General features: G+C 41.6%; 1 protein-coding gene across 2 annotated transcripts in view; it reads right to left on the bottom strand.

Moving 5' to 3' along the window:
* The window catches only part of SEL1L (SEL1L adaptor subunit of ERAD E3 ubiquitin ligase), a 36,635-nt gene extending 25,109 nt beyond the window's left edge, over positions 1–11,526 (bottom strand). For both annotated transcript variants that reach the window (XM_039552112.1, XM_039552113.1), the window contains exons 1-4: positions 11,263–11,526; positions 4,227–4,264; positions 3,653–3,875; positions 2–169 (exon numbers count right to left, since the gene is read on the bottom strand). In XM_039552112.1, coding sequence (XP_039408046.1) covers positions 2–169; positions 3,653–3,875; positions 4,227–4,264; positions 11,263–11,356 — 523 coding nt within the window. In that variant the 5' untranslated portion in view covers positions 11,357–11,526. The remainder of the gene's footprint in view (position 1; positions 170–3,652; positions 3,876–4,226; positions 4,265–11,262) is intronic.
* Positions 11,527–21,865: the final 10,339 nt, after the last annotated feature.

Below are 21,865 nucleotides of genomic sequence, written 5' to 3'. Positions count from 1 at the left end.
CATTCACAGAAGCCCCACTTTTGATCTTTCTTGTAATCATAGGTTGTTGCACACCAAAGCCTGCCATCTTCCCTCCCATCGGCAGTGCACTCTGCATATTCCTTCTCCATAAACAAAAACGGAAAGTGGCAAGGTTCACCATCTGCAGTGCCTCCAATAGCTGTCAAAACTGAAAGTACACACCCAGCAATTAGACTACTCTCCTTTATGCCCAAATTGAAATCATGTATTACAACATACAGAAAAGTGCTCCTATGTTGGTTTTAATTTCTATGAGCTACCATTAATCAAGTTTCAGTAAAATTTCTAATTTACAAAAGCTTGAAAAAGCAGTTTTTCTAAATAGCACATGAAAAATATAGTTCTTAGTTTTAATTATGAAATGAAGCAGAAGGTATGTAGTTTCTTATGTTCTTAGTTCTAAGCAATTATTGTTTTGATTGGAGAAGGGAAATCTCAGTTACATTAGGGCCTACCAAAATAAACAGTCTTTCCTTGCACTTTATCTTCTCTGCAAAAGACCTTGTAATGCACCCTTGAAGTGCATTACAGAGCACATTCATTTTAGCACCAGGGTTGGACACAATCATGACAGAACACCGCACATCACGAAATGCTCTTCTGAAAGTACTGGAATGTCAGCAGGGAGTACACTTGAACATACAACTATATGAAAATACATAAGGGAAATCACTACGATGTAGATGAAAAGATTCTCATCACTATGAATCTGGTAATTTTCTACTCTTGGAAATACTTAGATTAAAAGCATTATTTCATTTTGCCAGTATATTTAGTTGCATTCAAAATAGCTTTGAACAGCACAATTTATCATTTCTCCTGCACTAGAACTTCAAAGGTTACTGATTACAATATCACAATATTTTAAAATAAAATCAATCTTCTATGAAGACTAAGAATTCTCTGGGTTTTGAAGATGGGATTATTTCAATTAGACATTTACGAAAGTTTTCCTCTTTCACTAAGCTAAATCCAACAGTTGGGTTCATCTTCATTTGAAAACATTTGTAAAATCATGCAGTTGACAATGTCAATTATACAGTTTTTTCAAGTTAACTTTGTAATTTTTGTAATTATAGGGAAAACTAGTTCTTTTTTTGAGGGTCTATAATTGAAAGGCCTAAAGACTATACTAGTTTAAATATTTTGTGCTGATTTTCTGAAGCAAAAAAAAAAGTCTTCAGGTATAGCTGGACCTGTTCAAATTTCTCTCCATAACTGGATGCCTTGGCAGAGGTTTCACCACATCACTCCAAGTTAATTGTATCACAAGAGGAAAACTGTTATTTTCAGTAACTTCATTCAAAATTAATGTGTTAAGATGCAACTACCCTGGAATAGTTTCAGACATCTGTTAACTACAGAGTAGTATACAAACTCCTGCTAAGGGTTCATGTAACTACAACTTATGGGACCTCTCATGACTGTAATTTGAACAAGCTCCAGGTCTGGGATTTTAACACTACTCAAGAACTCAAGGTTTTACTTGTATTGTTCTGTACCTTGTCTCCAGTGTGGAAAGCAGTTTTATGCAGTGCTCTGCATGAGATTTAGCTGCATACTAAAGTTATGAAGCTCTGCCCCAATGCTCCCCTTTGCATTTTTTTAAATTCTAAATTCAACCATAATGCTGTTTCTGCTCCCAGATAGTAACAAAGACTAACCCCAAGAGCAACACAGCAAGACAATCACAGGTTAAAACGCTTACCACAGTTATTTATGTAAGAGAATGATAAATACAAAGTGAGGCAAACAATTTACCCAGAGGATAAATTAGCTTTTGTCAAACCAAGTGCTCCAGAAGCAATTTACTTCTTTACTATCTCTGAATAAAATAAGTGGTATTTCATTATATTTTGTCCTAATTTACTTATGTCTCGTTTCATACTTTATGCCGCAGGAAGCCCAAATATAAATTACTTATAAGTATTGGCAATATTACTGTAAGATTCTTCCAAATAGGAAAATAAATGCAACAGGAATTACCAGCTCTATATAAACTTGTGAGCAGTTTTCAGCAAAAATTGTTAGTATGGAACTTTAATAAAACCCTAGAACACAAAATAGCAATAACTAAAAAAACACCATTTTCCTTACACATAGTCTCCTCACTCATCAGAAGAGAGCAGGACAACTTTCTAAAAAAGTTAAAAGCTTTACTAGCACTAATTCTAAATTACTGATTTTTTAATATCCAAATCCTACAAAATATATATGGAAACATGAAGAATATACTTTTTTCCCACACAATCGCATGACCATACACAGTAGCTAAACTGTTTTTAGAAAAGCTTTAATGTCCCTTAATGCAGCTCTGTCACCAGTAGCTTATCTGGGGGTGTAACATCTGTACCTCAGACAGATGCTCACCTGAAGAGTTTGTCAGTAAAGCTGTCTTTTAGCGCTGTTTTCTCCTGACAGAAAACAAGTACTTTCCTTTCAGAATTGCTTTTTTTAATGAAAAATCCCTCCATTCACACTGCTTATTTAATTCATAAGATGTTCCAAGAACTGTGCAAGACTTAAATTTATGGTTTTTGAAAGTCACTTGCAGTACGTTGATAGGTATAGTTAAAAATCTTAGCTGCCAAGAAGCCAGTCATCTGGATATATTTTTGTATGAGATTAAAAGTATCTTAAAATTTACTTTTGAAATAGACTGCACTGACTAAATATGGTGCTTAGCTCACTGTTTTGTGGCAGAAAGATATTTAGTGGATTTTATATACCTTTTTCCTGTACAACACAGCATCAAAAGCAATTGTTAAGTCTATTACTGAGTTTTCACAAACTGATACTAGTTCTGCTCTAATAAGGAAACAGCTTATTAGAAAACAGTCAGTACATTACAGAGCTCATTTAGTAACTCCTGCTTTCTTTTGACATTTCAATCTGAGTTGAGAAGACAAATACCATTAGTGCCACGTAACTGTATTTTCAGTAATATTGAAGATTTCGTTTTCATGGACAAGTGAAAAGTCTGCTGCGTAGGTTAAGGTACTCAACTGTGCCATCTAGTTATCTACTATTAACTGCAAATCAAAAAATCATGAAATTATGTGGTAAAAATGCCACATTAGAATTTCCTGGGAATTAAGGCCCATGACATAAGGTTTTACCTATATTTAAAAACTTCATGAAGTTTACATGCAATTTAGATGCTGCTGAGACTCTCAGTGCTGTTCTAGGAAGCTTGTCTTTAGATTACTATTTATTCCTTTTCTGTCAACTGACTCACCAGGCAAACAGTCAGGGGATTGAAAAAGACTGATGTAAATTTCTCTTTGTATTGCCGGTGTACATACACAGAGCACAGGATCTGTACTTGACTTCTATTTGAAGAAATCAGGGCTTTCTTTATTTGATAGTTAAAGCCTTCCAGCAAGATGGAAACAATAAGAAAAATGGAAAATTCTTTCAAATGCATCTGAAAAGAACTACTCAAGATTTCAATTCCAATACATTTTGATGCTACTTTCTAAAGAAAAAGGGAGAAATTACCATTCCATTACAGAAAGGTTAAGACACTAGTTATTCCATATGTTCAAAATTACTGTTTGTGTTCCCCACATGCTGGAGTTACTCAGATGCATCCTTGTTGTCACTTGCTCAAAAGTCTGTGAGCAGTTACCTGGACTCTGTATTTCTGCTTCTTCCAAATCCTTATTTAACAGATTTGACATTTCTAGAGAGTTTAACTCTTCCAGTGAATTCTCTTTTTCCTCTTCTCGACTGTGAAAGTTCTCTTCATTCTCTGATTGAGAGTCTGATTTCCCAGATTCAAGGAAGATCTGACCTGCTACCACCCGAGTTCCTGCAGAATGATCCTTTACCTGGTCCTCCGCAGACAAAGTCTGAAGGAAAGCAGCCACATAATTTAGAAGATTAGAAATTGAGAAGCAGCAGCTGGCTAAACACTCATTTATAAACTTCTTAACAGATACGGATAATTAACTTAAACAGAATCAAAAGTAAGCTAAGCTACCTCTATCAGCTCTCATTGCCTCTATCCCTTTCAGGTCTTTGAAAAAAAATGTTTCAAACTTGTAACACCGTATTAATTTCTCTGATGCACAGAAGAAATTAATGAGACAGCAAGAGCTACAGAAAAGCTTAAAACCTAAAATCAAATTATTGTTCTGAATTTCAGACCTTTGCTCTCACTCCACAGGTAAAAGAGAATGACTAGAAACTTATCTGCTCACCTTTGACTCCAGTGATTCATCTTGATTTCCTTCTTCATCTAGAAGATACATTTTAAGTCAGTAAAATGCTTTTCCATGAGTAACTATCTCAAAAATAAAACTTTTAGTCACAATATTGTACTGTGGTACTGAAATATTCTAGTGTACTAAGTCAACTAATGCACTTCAGAAAAACCTTATTAGTGTGATGAGGAGAAATCAGATGTTTCACAGGTGATCCTCTTAAATTATGCCAACACAACTGTGCGTTCCATAGTGAAAAAAAGTGTGGTTTTTCTAAACCCAAATCACAGTCTGAATGGTTCCAGTCCAATTAAACTACTTAAAAACGTGTGCATCAAGTGAAAAAGGTCTATGGAACATAAGGTTTTTAGTCACCTAATCAGCTTTAGTATGAACAGCTTCAGTTGTGACCAGAAAGTTATATTAATACCCCCATGCTTGTAATTAAACATTGTCCTTTATAGAATGCCAATTCATTCCACCTGACCAGCATATTCAAACCTTTAAACAGCGGTTTCTCTTCAAAACTGTGAGGAATTTTGTCTTTAAGATACTCTTCAAGAGATGCAAGTCTTGTTTAACTGTCATCTTTTTTGTCTAAAAGCTATATGATATTTGATTAGAAAGACAGGAAAGAGAAGAAATTGTAAAAAAGAAAGGCTAACAGGCAGACATCTAAAAGAACACAAGTGAAAAGGCAAGGATAATCAGAAAAGCTTATTTATGACAGCTTTACCATTGTTTTTCAGAATTGTTTCTGCAACAACTGTTTTGTTCCTTTAACTAAAATGGGCTACTCACTGTGCTTCAAACAACTTGGTCTGTGCTATCATTTTGATGGGAAGCCTCTAAAATTAGCATCACTGAGATGTGACTGTTGACAGTTATCAGTATCTGTTACCACCTCATTTCAGCAAACCCCCCTACCTTTGAAAGAAAATGCTACAGGCCTCCCTCTCTCTGGTACACAACTCACTTACATTGAAATAAAAGCTCAAAACATAAACAGACCACTTAGCAAAGCTGCCACTAACTCCTCCCACATTTAGAAATCCCCCTTTCTGAGGCTCTGAGGTGCATAATGCCCTGTACCAGTGGCAAAGCAATGACAGTCTGGAGGCCTGCACTGTGACTAGAAAAAGTGTCTAAACTCATAGAAGTTAATGCCCCGTCCACGAGATACATTTCATATGTTACAGTTAGCTATGAAAAACTATCTGCACAAACACTTCAACAGTTTTATAGAACTCTGCTGACTCCTGTAAGCATTTAGCAGCAAACAAAACTTGCATAATTTTCATTCTCATGCAAGTAATGTGACTTAGCAGAGATAAACCATCTCTGAATGACAAATTCCAAACATGACACTTCATCAGTTCATGTTTTGAAGCCTACTACCATAACCCTTGCAATGAAAGGCTTTATCTTGGAAATCACTTTCTGGAATCTAGATGCCATATTGTTACTTGAAGTGTAACTTTTGATTGGAACAAGTACAAAGATGATGGAGAATTCAACCTTAAGCTGTAACAGCATAATAGAAATTAAGAAAAAATGCTGAGACTTAAAAGTGAAGCTGCAAAACTATGGTGATAAGATGATTGAGAGTGTAACTGAGACATATAAATAACAGCCTGTTGAGGATGGTGAAGAGGATGTAAAGCTCAAAGAGTTTGACTGCCAACAGACATGGAATTAAAAAGGATCTAGAACAGTTGATGTGGGTAAACAGCTGTACTCTAAAGGTCCAAACATGAAAATGTGTAGAGAACTTCAGAAAAACTTGTGGAGACAGCAAAGAGCACTCCAGATGAAACAGACCCTGCAAGGAGCAACCAAGACAACATAAGAACAAACACCAATTTGGAAAAAAAACCATTACGAGGCATAAGGAATAAACAAGGCTAGCTGCATTTTTGGCAGAGACCTCAGGGCTTAGCAGCTTGAGGAATCTAACAGATAAGGGTGATTGTAGTAAGTCATAAGAACTTCTACCACTGAACTTCGACACTCCAGATCATGACATGACAATTGGTCTTTAAATTCAGTAAAAGTACACATACATTTAGGTTACTTGCTGGTGTTTCTATTTTCAAACTACAAAAGAAGTTGGAATTTACCACATTTCCCACATATTACATTCGATTATCCTAAATAATTTTGACCTAAGACCACACACCACCTTTAAACTTCAGAACTTGTCAGGACATCCAGACATGCTTCTGGAGAGCAGGAAAACTAAGACAGGGTAACCTACCCAGTAGCTTGTATGCTCCTTGTAATATATACAGAGCACTTAAAAAGTACCTTCTATTACAGTAGGAAACATTATGTTTATTTTTTTTGAACAGCTACACCAGCCAAGGTGACTGTTTTTGTCTGCACAAAACCAGCCTATATGCCTGACAGCTCTAGAGCTTTCTAATATTTTGGTAAAGGCTTCCCTAACTGATTTCAATCTGTGGTAAGTTGACTTTATATCAAAAGACCACACAAGACCAAATATAAATAGGTTATACTATCTGTGCACACATATGAAAGGACAGTTTTACTGTAACTTCATATGCAAAGCAAAAGGTTTACTAAATTGAAAGGCAAGAGATACCTGAGCAACATAAGGTAGAGCTCACAAAGTATTTGCTCTTCCTCCTTGAAAGTAAATAAACCTCTTTCATTTCTATTGCATCATTTAAATTCTCTGTGAAGGAACCAGCTTTGTTACTGAGAAGTTGTACTCGAACAATTGTTTTCAAACAGTGGTCCCAAATTGCACTAAAGCAAAACCAAAATATTAATTTAACTTCTCTTAGCTCTGAGACTACTTTCTAAGGTAGGCAGATGAGGTTGCAGGGGTAATGAATAGTGTGACTAGAAGAGGGATCACTTACAGCCTTGTTGTTTCATGGAACTGCTGACCAATATGCACCCACTACTTATACCTCTAAAACAGTTAAAAAAACTGTTCTGAAAGTGTTAATGAAAAGTCTGTGGAAGGTCACAGTTGGGCCTAAGAACAGTTTATTAGTCAAGGCTGAGCTATTGAACAAAGTCACAGATGTTATGTTTGTGCACCTGCTTCAGAGATTAAAGCTGATAGTTTAGCTTGTTTTTCCACACTTCAATAAAAAAAAGTAACTTACTTTTTTTTTTTTTTTTTTTTGATTTGGATCTGTTACCAAGGCTGTCTAATTCTATAAACCTCTTCTAAGAGGGCCAAGTGGAAATTAATCTCAACATCTGTTAAACAAGTTAGGGAGATGCAATAATATATTAAAAGGAAAAGGTAGGCAAAAATACTTGTGGCTTAAGTGGGCAGCTGACAACATTGTACAGAATACTTCACTTACAAACAGTGCTGAGATGTAGACATTGCTGGGTGCTCCCATGCCCAGCTAGGACTCTAAAGCACTTCACAGAGCTAAAATCTTATTTCAACCATCCACCACTTCATGGATAATTAAAATCAGCTTTAAAAAGTACTCATTTTTCCTCAATCAGAAAGGCCAGTGTTCAAGCATGCTACGTAAATATAGCAAAAGTACTCTGGCAGCCTACGTTAGAGAAAAAGATCCCACCATTTTGTGAGAATTACTGTTTTCAAGAGAGCACTAAGGAGAGAAGGGTAGAAACCAAAAGAGCTATGCAGTGTAATTCAGCAATAACATCATTAGCTTGAGTGAGTTCAACAGTTCCAAAGTTTTGCTGTATTAGAAGATCAACTGACATCCCATAAAGCTAAAGGGCTGCTACTACCAGAGAAAAAATACCACTAGTTTCAATGTTAAAATGATCACTCACAGCCAGGAAGTAGCCAAAAATTCAGAAAGCAAAACAGTCTCCCACAGCGCTGATGAATCCCTAACTGATTACTGTAGTCAGTTTCCTTCTAGTTTTTGCCAAGCTCTTCAAGCCTCAAACACTGTAACAACAAAGCAACTAGTGGGATTCTGCTGAGAGCAGGGATCTCCCACGTGGAGCGTGCACACCTCAGGGAGTATGTCAGACAACGTGCAGGGGCTGCAGGAAGAAAATACCTTTCATACTGTCAATACATAAAACTTTTCTTAATACTGTGGTCATTCCACCTTTGTTTCATTATTTTTTCATTTGTGTTTTTGTGCATGTTTTATGATGTACATATTATGTTACGACCAGAATACATCAATGTTTAACTTACAAAAAATACATGTAAAATGCATGCTCAAAAATCTTTCTATGGAGAGAGGTGCATGAACAGAAATGGTTTGGCAGTGACTGCTTTAGAGCATCCTTGAGAGATTTTCTGTGGTATTTTTGGCAATTTCTTTCAATGTTGCTTTTGTGCAATTAACTAGATAGACATTGAAAAGGAATGCAAACTCTGTTTATCCAGTTTTTGCAGGAAAAAAGGAAATCTTAATAAAAAAAATACCTCAGACTGCTTTTCATCAATTTTTGACTGTTATATTCAGCACAGAAACAGACTTGATAGCATAGATACTATTCCCATTACACAAAGTTTTAAAACATGCAGTGAGTTAAGTAAAATCCTTAAGTGGCACCTACTCAGCAAGAATAGTTCCAAAGTATCCTTGGCAGCAAGTAAATTGTTCCCAGCTACAATCTGTGCAGCATATTCATTTTAGTGCAACTAGAAGATTGAGATATAGGTCAAGCCTCACCCTGAATAAAAAACTTTTTTCCAGTGTCCTTGCAACTGCTGGCTACCTAGTTACAGAACTTACTCTCCAGCAGTTCCTCGGCAGGAACTGAGATTCCCAATCAAGCAACAAGGTAAATAGTTTAGGGAATGTTTTTCAGTCAGTTAAGTAAAACCAGAAAGGTCAGGGAAAACCACTGAGCTCTGTCTTACAGAAGAATACGTTCTGAGGTTCCCTACAGGTAAATGACTGTGCTCAGTATGAAAACATCTGCTTATCGCTGAAGTCAGCCATGGAACATGCAGGATAGTCAGAGGAAGCATCACTTACTCTCTTCAAGCAGAATGAGAACATTTCTACCTCTTAGTCTTGTGAACAAGAGGAAACAATACTGGCAATCACAAAAAAAAAAATTAAAGGGATTTTTTCAATGTTCTCAATGACTGATCAACAGGGGAAGGCCATCACTGCTGCGATGAGCAGAAGACAGCCAGTTTTGTCTGGAGAACACACACACGCTTAGCATTTTTTAGCTGATTTTGGAAATGCTTCTTATTATCTTTCCCCAATCCCAATTTCAAACTCCTTCATAATCTGCAGTAATATCATATGTTTAGAAAAAATACAGTGCCCATTTCTTTAGGCCTGAATTTTCTCGTATTCACCTCAAGTTTTCAATAAATTGATTTAAACAAATATATATTTAAAATACCCACTACTAAAAAAATATCCTCACTAAAAACTCCTCCTAAAGTCAGGAAATGTAAAACTTGAACCATTTTTACTCATTCTTCTTAAAACCCCTCCCAGATTACTGTTTCCAGACCACACATTAGAAACAAATAAGCATTCAAGGAAGCATTTAATACACAGTCCCAAGGTTTATACCAGTCTCTCCTACAGAAAGACATACTGTGGGAAATCAAAGCATGAAGTGAGGACAACTTTCTTTCAGAATGATTCTTGTCAAAAATTGGAGCAAGAAAGGTATTCCTCTCATAGATTTCTGCCAAAGATGGACTCAGAACACCCTCTCCTAATTAATTGTGGATATCAATGAACAGCTTGGCATCACAGTAGCAATTTAAATTTGTAAACAGCTCCTACACCTACATTCACGTACTGTGCTTTCTTCAGCTTGCTAATTGTATTAGTTCAATCAACTGTAAGCATATTGTTTATACAGGCTGAATTAAACTACCAGAACTTCATACTCACAAATAATTTTGTGATAGTGGACAAACAGTCAAGACAGAAGAGCTGTGTGGTAGTACAGCCACTGCTGCACACTTGACCAGCCCTTGTCACCTAACTTCCACGTATACAACAGATGATTCATCTGACATTCACAGCCTCATCTCACCTTAGCTTTTTCTTTATATACACTATAAATGAGAGCACATAATTCAAAAGCTTGGCTACATCTCTGTGGTTTAACAGAAATTGCATGTATCTTTTCTGTAACTTGGAAAGTGGCCTGCTGGCTTATAAAGTGACCTACAGAGCTCATATAATCCGAAGTCAAGTAATATTACTTTAAATTTAAGTAATATTACTTTAAATTTCAACTTCCTACTGCATATAGGAAAATGACCCCCAAACTACTGAACTTACCAGTAGAGAAAACGTCTAGTTACTTTCCTGAAATAGTGTAAAAGCAAATCCCCAGTAGCATCGCATATGGCTGTCGTTAAGGTAGTGGCTTCTCGCTTTATAAATAAATACATTGCACATCCCCCCCACCAGGCCATGGTGGAAAGAAGGATGTGGGAGGTAGAAACCCCAGGAAAGGAAGTAGATGACAACATATGAGAAGCACACAAACCCCGAAATGCATAACAACAAGACAGGGATAGGAAAAAAGCATGGGGACCTAAAGCAGGATGCGTAAGTATTCTCTATATATCGTGATGAGAAAGCCATTCTGATAAGGCTGAAAGCAGCATTATCAGCGCCTCGGGGAGAAAATCCGTTCTAGGGAGAAAAAACGCCTCACTTCGCTTTTAAGCGGTGCAAGCAATCCAAAGTGGGCTCCTAACGAGCTGTTTAAAGGTAGGCACCGCACTGAGCAATGTATCCTCCCCTATCAGGCCTACGGAGCAGCCTCGGTGAGGCAAAGCTCAAGCAGCTGACAGGAGCCCCGCTCCCGGCCTCCCCTCCGCTCCGCCGCCTCAGCGCCCCGGCGAGGTCGGCGCTGCCCCCACGCACCCCAAAGCCCCAGCGAGAGCACCGGGTCGCCTCCCCCGCTCTCATCGCCTCCGTGCCTCGCTACAGGCGCCAGGACTCGCAGAGATACCTCGGCGCCCTCCTCCCCCGCCGCAGGCCCCGGGGGGCGATGCCGCCGCAGCGCTCGGGCCCAGGGGGGCGTAGGGAGGCGGGGCCGCAGTACTCACCGGCCGCGGGAAGCGCTCCGACCGCGGGCAGCACTCCGGCCCAGAACGCGGCCAGGCACAGCATCAAGGCAAGCCAGAGCGCCCACCGCCCCATCCCGCTGGGCTCTGAGGGGCCGCGCCGAGCGCCCCCGACTCCGGCTCCCTCGCCCCGCCCGCCGCGCCGCCGCCACCAATCGACTGCCGCGCTGACGGCCGACTACGGGCCGCTGGCAGCAGCACACGCAACCCCGGGGAACGGCTGGCGCTACGTGGCCCGCTCCGATTGGCTCGGCGGAGGCCTGGCTCGCCCGCCACGCCCTCCCGTTCGCAAATAGCGCCTCACGTGTGCCAGCCAGAGCCGCTGCGCGAGCGCTTCCTTCCGAAGCGGCTCCATCCATTGGCTCGTGCGCCGTTCCTACAGCACCCACAGAGCCTTGCGAGGGCCGCGGCGCCGCCTGGGAGCGTGTACCTTTAGGGCCCGCGGCGGGGCAGAGACTACGTCACCCATAACTCCCCGCGCCGAGAGGGGCAGCGAGCGAGCGCGGCGTCACCGCCCGCAGCCCCGCCCATTCCAGACCGCAGAATTCCCGGGAACCGGGTACGCTTTGTTGACTGGGAGTATGGGGAGCAGCAGTAAATTAACCGTGTCTAAACCAGCACAGATGGAGTATGTGAAAGATGAAGAGTTTAGTAAAACTTTATCTTCAGAAAGGCATCAGTTCTGGAAAGGGGTTGAGCGCTGAGGGACACAACTCTTCGGTTCTCACAGGAATTGGGTCAATTAAAAAGCAAACGAGGAAGGGAAGTAGCAACTCAGCCTTTAGTGGACTGAAACATGGCTAGGTGGTAAATGCCACCGCCTCACAGGACTGCGCCGTTACACAGTGCTGTTCTAAATTATAAAGTGGGTTTTTCCCACACTGTCTCAATAGTGTCAAGCCACCTCAGCCTTACAGCGGTACACCTGGGATCCCTGCAGGGCGAGAGTGGCCACCACCGGCTGCCTTTCTCCCGTGGGACACAGTGGCAGAAGCTGTGGCAAGTGCACTCCCAGGCCAGGGCTGGCTGAAGGATTTTCTGCCCGCTGGGGCAGGGTCTGCAGGCAAGGGAATGCCTGCACTGCTGCAGCCAGGAGGTGTCTAAATAGCATGTAAGCGCCTTGGATAGAACTAACGAGTGGTTCTGATTCTAAGTAGGAGAACACTGAAGTACCAGTCAATTTTTTTCTAGCTACAGTACAGCTAAACAGCACACATGGCTAAACAGTTCGACAACACGAAGCTGCACAGGTATGGGAGTGCCGTTTCGGAACAGGTCTGAAGGGGTTTCACCGGGGCGCTTCTCTGTGCCCGGATCAGCCCTAAGTTTAATCTATGTGTTGGTAAATGGAAAAGCATAAATCCACGTGCCTGTGAATGTCACCGCCTGGGGCGGAGGACGGGAGCCCGCCCCGTTTGGGGAGCGGCGTGAGCCCCCTGCGTGGGCGGTGAGAGCGCTCAGGGGAGCGGGCCGGGTCAGCCTGCGAGGCAGCAGGAGGGGCCGTGAGGTGACCCTGAGCCTCGGCCGTACCGCAGGAGACGGCTCCGGCCTGCCCAGAAGGCATGAGGGCAGGGGTGGGTGGGGCAGGCTGGGGTAGCCATGGGGGGGCTACAGGGGTGGCTTCTGTGAGAAGCTGCCAGAAGCTTCCCCCTTGTCTGACAGAGCCAATGCCAGCCGGCTCCAAGAAGGACCTGTCGCTGGCCGAGGCCGAGCCCGTCATTGGCAGTGGTGGCACCTCTAGGGAAGGGGGAAAAGTTACTGCACAATGGCAATGGCTGCGGGACAAAGTATGTGAGAGAAAGAGCTCTGCGGGCACCAGTGTCAGCAGAGGAGAGGAGGATGTGCTCCAGGTGTGGAAGGTGAGATTCCCCTGCAGCCCGTGGAGGTTGATGGAGGAGCCAGAGATCCCACGCCGGAGCAGGTGATGCCTGGAGGAGTCTGTGACCCCGTGGGAAGTCCATGCTGCAGAAGGCTCCTGGCAGGGCCTGTGGCCCACTGGGGAGAGGAGCCCACATTGGAGCAGGTTTTCTGGAAGGACTTGTGACCTTGTAGAGGACCCACATTGGAGCAGGCTGTGCCTGAAGGACTGACCGTACTCTGTGGAAGGTACCCACACTGGGGCAGTTTGTGAAGAACGGCAGCTTCTGGGAAGGAGTCACGTTGAATAAGTTTGTGGAGGACTGTCTCCCATATGACAGAGCCCATGCTGGAGCAGAGGTAGTGGGAGGAGTCCTTCCCGTAAGGAAGAAGGAACAGCAGAAACCACGAGTGATGAACTCAGTATAACCCCCTTTCCCTGTCCCGCTGCACCACTAGGAGGGAGAGAGAGAATTTGGAAGTAAGGCCTGGGAAGAAGGATGAGGCTGGGGGGGAATGTGTCTTTAAGATTTGGTTATATTTCACATTGCCCTACTCTGATTTGATTCATAATTAATTTTCCCAAGTCAAGTGTGTTTTGCCCTGACAGTCTGACAATAATTGGTGAGTGATCTCTCTATGTCCTCATCTTGACCCTCAACCCCTTCCTTATATTTTCTCTCCTCTGTCCAGCTGAGGAGGGGAGGCTTTGGTGGTCACCTGGTGATGAGCCAGGGTCAATCCATCACAGCTGTCTGGAGCACTTATGGTACTCCCAGCCCATAAGTTGTTCAAGACTTCATTGAACAAATCTCTCCTCAACTTGACCCAATCAGCCTTCCTGCAAGCAGGGGTTGAACAAGATGACCTCTGGAGATCACTTCTAACCAAATTTATTCTACAACAAAAGCTCTGTGTGTGGGGTTAAGTGAACTGAAGGAACAAGAGGAAAAATATAATGGGGGAAACAGATTTTGTTTTTCTGAATTAATTAATAACCTTCCAAACAAAAAAATTAGATGTTGCAGACTGAGTTAGTTCTGATTAATTTAGTATATGCTGTAAATTTATTACTGTGGTTCCATCTATGTGTGCAGCAGCCATAAAATTCCCATTAATTTTCTTAGCCCGTTTTGTATTTTTTTCTCTGAAGCTTTAAATGGAAGCTTAGGTATTTTTGCAGTGTTCTTCCTCTCTATTCTATGCCAAAATGTCGTGGTCTTTTATGCAGCAGTCCAAATGACCAGACAAATGGTAAGGGCTTAAATTGCATCCTCTGTGTTTTAGGTACTCGTAGGTATGTTTTCTCAAACTATTATCTGATCTAAATTTTCAAGAGATTTTAAAATTTGACCTGATAAGTGCTGCCTAGCTTGTCTGGCATGATGTAATTCTAGATGTTCTCTAGCTAGGAGAATGGAAGTGTGGGAGTTAAGTTTGGAGTACTTTAGTGATATGCATTTTTTATGATTATTTCTCATACCCTTTTTCTTGTCTTCTGTCTCTGTAGTTTGATCATACAACTATCTGTGTTGTACCAATATTACTTTTTACTTTGATTGTAGAAACTTTCTTGTATTTTTTAAATGAAAACTGCACAGGTGGGAGATGTATGAAGCTTGGTAGATTTTGAAGAGCAATTTCCCGAGAGCTGCCCTTGCAGAATGTTCTCATAAAGTTTTTTCAGCTTGCTTTAGAGAAATTAAAAGGAGAAAGCTTGAGACGCCTCTCAGGGAAGATTTCTGTCCTAAAATACATTGGCTTTGTGACAGATTTTTCTGACAAAAAGATATATTATTTCTTTCTTTTTAAAATTAGTGTACAAAATGTATAGTTTTAGGCACACTAATTTTCATAGTTTTTAAATGATTTTTTAAAAACTTTATTTTAATATGTGTTTTTAAAGCTTTTGGATGCTAATTTATGAGGAAACAATTACAAGGAGAATAATACTCTTATATCTTCAGTGTTCATGGTAGTTGGAGGGTTATGATTCTAGCAAGGCCTATATGCAAACTAAGAGACACAATACAGGTGTTATTTAAGCAAGCTAAGGGAGAAAAGGTGAAAATTGCTATGGTTAATATCACCTGCTCTGTAAAATCAAGTGCCCAGTAACAGGGAGTGAGGGAGAGAGAAGGCAGTGATGGAGAGAGGAAAGAAGTCTCTTGCAGTGTATGTTGGAAAAGAAGTTGTTTGCAAGGCTTTTGTGAAGACTCTGGTCAAGATGAACAAGAAGGATGTAGCTTGAAGAGCTGTCACCCAGTCTAGACCAGTAACAAGCTGCAGAGGTTAGGCAACACTGTGAACTACCAGCATTCGCATAAACAGAAATGCAGATAGCCCAGGCCTGTTTCTCCTCTCCAAATGGTTAGGGCTGAAGCTCATTAGTGAAAACATCAGCCCTTGCTTTCTAGCTTCCCAAATACACCAGCATTAACAGATCTCTCTAGTATCAGTGTGGGCTCTAGTATCCATGCCTAGACTCATGGCCCTCACCCATTATGTGGGGCCTCCCCTGCTTACCAGGAGAGTCTGGCTTGATCTTCAATAGCAGAACAGATACACACACTCATGCGCTGTTCTCACAAGCACACTTTCTCATGCATCCCTCAGATACTGGCTTCTCACTGGGGGGTGATCCAATGTCCACGCACACACACTGTGTCCCTTACCTAGCTGCTGGCTCAGAGCTGGAGTCTTTCCAGATACAGATCTTCTACTTCATGGCTAGTCCAGCTTAAGGTTGGCTAGCAAAGTATATGTATGTGTACACACGAATGTGCATGCACACATGTGTATGCACAATTAAATTCCCTAGGGAAATATAAACAGTCTGGTGTCTCCAACTGCTGGCCCTTAAACATATGGGCCCTGTGAGCCACAGTTGCTGGCATTTAGACCCCAGCAACACACATGCTATTCCCGATGGCGAATGATCCCTTCCCTGTTGCTAGCACTCAGATCTCAATTGCATTCTTGTATGGATCTACAACCTGGTGAACCCGTGGTATGTTCTCCAGCTGCTGGCAGTTGGACATTGTCCCACTCATGTAGAACAGAGTGAGATTAAAAAGGCAAAGTCAGTAACAGAATTTATTAAGAAGAAAGGATACACTGTGTTGATCATATGTTTATCATGTGTTGATCACGTTGATCATGTGGCTCAGACAAGTATCCTATGTTTTTCCTCTACTATCCACCCATATCTCTATCTTTCCTTACTGTTTTCACTTCCCATAAAGAATCTATAATGTTTACATAACCCCCACAAGTTCTTTCAACTTTTCCATGGTTTTGGTACACTCTCACAAAGACTTTCAAATACACCATCATACTCATGAAGTCTTGATTTCTACTCTGTTCCCTCTTTTGCTCCCCCCTCCCCCTTGCCCTTGCCTATGTCTGAGTAGTTCCTTTTAACAGCCCATCAATCAGTGACTGAAGAGTTCTGGTCTTTGTCTACCTTATCACCTGCTCATTAATGTTTGTGTGTATGTTTGCTTTATTGCTTTCCTTGTTACTCGTTACTTCTATTACACTGAATGGTCCTTAACAGGAGAGCTTAATGAACCAGATGCTCTTACAGTCTATGTACTCTTACAGTGGCATAGAGGAAAAATACTCTTGTTTATTTAAGATCCTGGAATCATGCTGCTTTTTGTATTGGTTCTGATTTTACCTGTTATTGAATTACTGTTATCACTTGCTTTTTTTCCTGTTCATTTTCTCAAGGGAAGAGCTCCAGTTATCTTCAGTGAGATTTCCTACAGGATTTAATGACACCTGAGTATTACATGCTTACCACAACTGTAATGTTAGAGTCCCAGAGGCATGAGTAAGTTGCTTGTATAGATTTCTTATGGGTACAAATTGTGCTGAGAACATCAGCTCGCTGCCTAGTGTGGGAACCCTCCAGCAAGAACAGTTGGTGTGTTTGCACTAAAACTAATGTTACCCAGTTGTCTGTGTGCTCAATGTCCTGTCTTTAGATGACAATGAATAGCAAACACAAATGAGTTTGCAGGTGTTACAGCATAACAAATGCAAGCCTACTCTGGAGAAAAAGTATAGTGACATCAGGCTGACCTGTGTACAAGTCTGGTGAAAACGTAGTATTTGTAATTTAAAAAAAGTTTAAATTATTGTTTTAAGGCTGTGCAAAATCAGTAGAATTGTATTCTAGTCCCTAATTTTTAGAAATTGGACAAAATGAAGAAAAGAAGAGGCAGTCTAACTGTTAAGTGTCTATAATTGGAAATTGCAAGTGATGGTCTGTTCCCTTTCTGTACTGCTGAACAGAATCACAGAATTGTTAGGGTTGGAAGGGACCTCTGGAGATCATCTAGCCCAATCCACCTGCCAAGGCAGGGTCACCTAGGACACGTGACACAGGAACTTGTCCAGGTGGGTTTTGAATGTCTCCAGAGAGGGAGACTTGGCAACCTCCCTGGGCAGCCTGTTCCAGTGCTCTGCCACACTCATTGTAAAAATGTTCTTCCTCATGATGAGGTGGAACTTCCTGTGTTTGGCCATTGCGCCTTGTCCTGTCGCTGGGCATCACTGAAAAGAGTCTGGCACCATCCTCTTGACACCCATGTTTGAGATATTTACATGCATTAATGAGATACCTTCTCAGTCTTCTCTTCTCCAGACTAAACCAGCCCAGCTCCTGCAGTCTCTCCTCATAGGAGAGATGCTCCAGACTCATCATCATCTTTGTGGCCCTTTGCTGGACCCTCTCCAGTACCTCCTTGTCTTTGTTGTACTGAGGAGCCCAGAACTGGACATGGCAGTCTGGATGTGGTCTCACCAGGGCTGACTAGAGGGGAGGATCACCTCACTTCACCTGCTGGCCACACTCTTCCCGATGCACCCCAGGATATCATTGACCCTTCTGGCTGCAAGGGCACAGCCAGCTCATGGTCAGCTTGTCATCCACCAGGACTCCCACGTCCTTCCCAGCAGAGCTGCTCCCTAGTATGACAGCCCCCAGATTGTGCTGGTGTTTGGGGTTCTTCCTCCCCAAGTGGAGGACCATGCACTTTCCCTTGTTGAACCTCATTAGGTTTCTTTCCACCAAATTCTCCAGCCTATCAGGGTCCCACTGAATGTTAGCACAGCCTTCAGGTGGATCAGCCACTCCCCCCAGTTTTGAATCATCAGCAAACTTGCTGAGGGTTCCCTTTGCCCAGGTGTCTTGGGGTGACTTTATGATGTGTATCCCATATCGCTGCCCTATGCCCAGAAATTAATTCTTGTGCCTTTCTATGCCTCTAAACTGAGCCTGAGGGGGAAGGAAAAACTGAGCAAAACTTTTTCAGAGCAGTTTGCAGCTTGTCCAAGGTCACGCAGAGACAGTGACTGTTTTTTTCCCAGCTGCGGCAGGGGAGGAAGGAGGCACCCGGCTTGCTGCTCCCGGGTCAGTTTTTGGCCAGTTTCAGTTTCTTTTTCTCCAGAGAGAGACTGAGAGTTGAACTTTTTTTCCTTCCCTGGAATTTTGGATTTTCTCCCTTTTCTACTGGACTGCTTCAACCTCAGAACGCGTCAGGAGGACTTTCCACTGAGCACAGAGGGCCTGGCCCTGGGCTAAGCCCCAGCTCCGAGGAGACCAAAGGGAAGACTCCAACACTTTCCCAGGTTTTTTCTCCACAGTGAAAGATTTTATTATTTAGCATTATTATCCTTTTCCTGTGTGTTTGTTAAATAAATAATTTTTATCTCTTTTACTTTCCTTTGAGGAAAATTTATTTTTTCCCGAACCTGGTGGGGGAGGGGTGGTGACCTGCCTTCTCTCAGAGGATATATTTCCAAATTTGGCCAAACCAGCACACCAGGCTATTGATAAACAAGTTGAAACATGTACACACATGTGAATTTTGATATATTAGTGTGTTTTTCACATGATTTCCAGAGAGGTGTCTTATGAGTTGCAGTGCAGACAAAATTAAAACTAATGCTGCCCTCAAGCTAAAATTTTCATGTATGTTGCACTTCAGTTGCAGTTATGGATTTAGCAGTGTCCGTTATTTTAGTGGGAATTTCTAGAGTAGTCTGAATTACTTAAAAGTAAGAAAATCTCAACAGGGCTGAAAGCTTTCAAGGGAAAATAGGACAAGATAACAAGTACAGCATGGGAATGGGTTCAAGGGTAAGTGGGACCTGGTTTTGATGTTTTTCTTCCCAGCTTGTGAGCCCTTTTCTTGAAACTTTTTGTGCTGACTGCAGGCTCAAGACCAAAGCCAGAGCTCTGCTCAGTGATCAGACAAGCAGCAGGATATTTATTATGGGAATAGGGCTGGGTATTAACTGTGAAACATCTTTAGAGCTGTAATTCTGGGAGGTACACAATGCCAAATGAAGAAAAGTGCATCTCTGAAAGCATCATATTTTGCTATATTAACTGTCCCCTAGCTTTCTGTGAACTCTCAGGTATCTAATTTGTGTTTATGGTATGCCAACACTGTTATTTCTTGGGCTTTCTCAGAGTTAGCTCTTAAATATGGGTAGTTACTATTTGTAATGGTTTGCTTAGAAAATTTGACTCAGGTGGAAGAACAGAAAACAATCACAAGTTTTAAACTATCAATCATAAATAAACAATCTTGGCATTCATGCAGAGTATAATTTATTCAGAAAAATGGTTCATGAAATACTTGTGAATAATGAACATACTTGGAGTTTTTTTTGTTTAGGTTATTTGGGAACAGAGAATGGTAAAAGTTATTAACTGTATATATTTGGAAACATGTATGTAGAAATAATTTACATGTAAAAGAATCTAATACTTGATATTAAAGTATTCAGAATGGATGTCAGCCCATGCAAGATTCTTTGAAGCACATCATCAAAGAACTAACTTATATAAAAAATGGGACTAGTAGAAAGCCAGGACTGAAGTGTGTGGGTTGGGCTCTGCTCCTCAGGAATGGAACAGCACCTTGCCACCAAATTATACTGTCACACTGATTCACACAAAATCTCCACTGCTATCAGTTTCATTGTGTTTCTCATGTCAGGCCCTTGATGCACTAACAATGGTCTAGTGATCAGATGTCTAGAGAGAGAATAATGGGAAAGTATCAAACCTATTTTATTTTGAAAATATTTGCTTTGGTGAAAAAGCTGTTTCCTATAATGGTTTATCTGCTTCTGTTTATGGTTTTACTGTACTTAAAAGTGTAAGCTGCAAAGTGAGATGGTCATGCATGCAGTGTGTGAAGGAATGAGAGTTGAGTTTATACTGAATTTGACATTCATGAACTCATATTATCTAATACAGGTCTAAGTGGCTTCATTTTCACTGCATGCTGTTCAAATGCTTGAGAGTCAATTTTACATACTTCTTAACCAAAAAAGTCTCATGGGAGAGAAACAGAAGGCTCAAGGACAAAAGATAAATCAGTAATTGAACAGGGAGACGAGTAAAGGAAGCAGCAAGGAAAATTGGAACAACAATTACATTTTTTTTGGGAAGAAAATGTGCTTGAGGAATGATTGCAAGAGCTGGAACAACATGGAGGGAGATCACTGTAAAAAGCTCTTAGAGGAGAGACTGCCCAGATGTTCCCATGTGCATATTTGTGGTGTTGGTGGGGAAGATAAAATTTACAGATGCTTTGGCTTTGCAGAAGATTTGGCTTTCCCCAGCTTGGCAAGTGTGCCAGAAACTCTTGTGCCACTCACAAACTGCCACAACAAATATGTTGCATTTTTTGGCTGTAGCCCTACAACAGTCTTTGAATTTTCTTTGATAGTTCTGTGAATACGTCAGTTTTGTGATCGGTAATACTAAGACAGAGGGAACATTCAGAATTCCTAGGAAAATAATAGAATAAAAAAGGGAGTGTATGTCCAAATCATTGCGCTGTTCCGTTCATTGTATCTTAAAGATTACATAACAGAAGTTAATAGAAGATCCACACACAGGCACTGAGGATGTTCAGAAAGATGGACCACCTTCGATGTGAGAGGAAACTAAATGGACTGGTTCTTTGTTCCTTGGGAAAGAGGCAACTGAAAAAAAAAACCAACTTGTTAAATGTTTATGAAATCAGAAGTAGTATGGGGAAGATGGAGAATTACCATTTCATAGAGTCATAGAATCACAGAATGGCTTGGGTTGGAATGGTCCTTAAAGATCATCTACTTCCAACCCTCCTGCCATGGACAGGTGTGTCACCCAACAGACCAGGTTGCTTAGAGCTCCGTCTAACCTGGCCTTAAACACCTGTGGGGCATCCACAACTGCTCTGGGCAACCTGTTCCAGTGCCTCACCACACTCACAGTAAAGAACTTCTTCCATATATCTAATCTAAATCTACTCACTCAGTTTGAAGCCCTTCTCCCTTGTCCTGTCACTACATGCCTTTGTAAAAAGTCTTTCTCCATCTTTCTTGTAGGCTCCTTTCAGGTACTGGAAGGCTGCACTTAGGCCATCCTGAAGCCTTATCTTTTCCAGGCTGAACAATCCCAATTCTCTTAGCCTTTCCTCATAGGACAGGTGCTTGATCCCTCTAATCAATTTGGTGGTCCTCTGGACTTGTTCCAACAGGTCCGTGTCCTTCCTGTGCTGAGACCCCAGAGCTGGATGTGGCACTCCAGGTGGGATCTCACCAGAGCAGAATAGGCGGACAGAATCCCCTCCCTCCCCCTGCTGCCCACGCTGCTTTGGATGCAGCCCAGGACACGTTTGGCTCTCCAGGCTGCAGGTGCACTTTGCTGGCT

This window comes from Corvus cornix, chromosome 5 (genome assembly GCF_000738735.6).
Source record: "Corvus cornix cornix isolate S_Up_H32 chromosome 5, ASM73873v5, whole genome shotgun sequence".
In the NCBI taxonomy this organism is placed as follows: Eukaryota; Metazoa; Chordata; class Aves; order Passeriformes; family Corvidae; genus Corvus; species Corvus cornix.
Note: the sequence above shows the minus strand (reverse complement) of the source record. Positions and strands in the feature narration are given on the sequence as shown.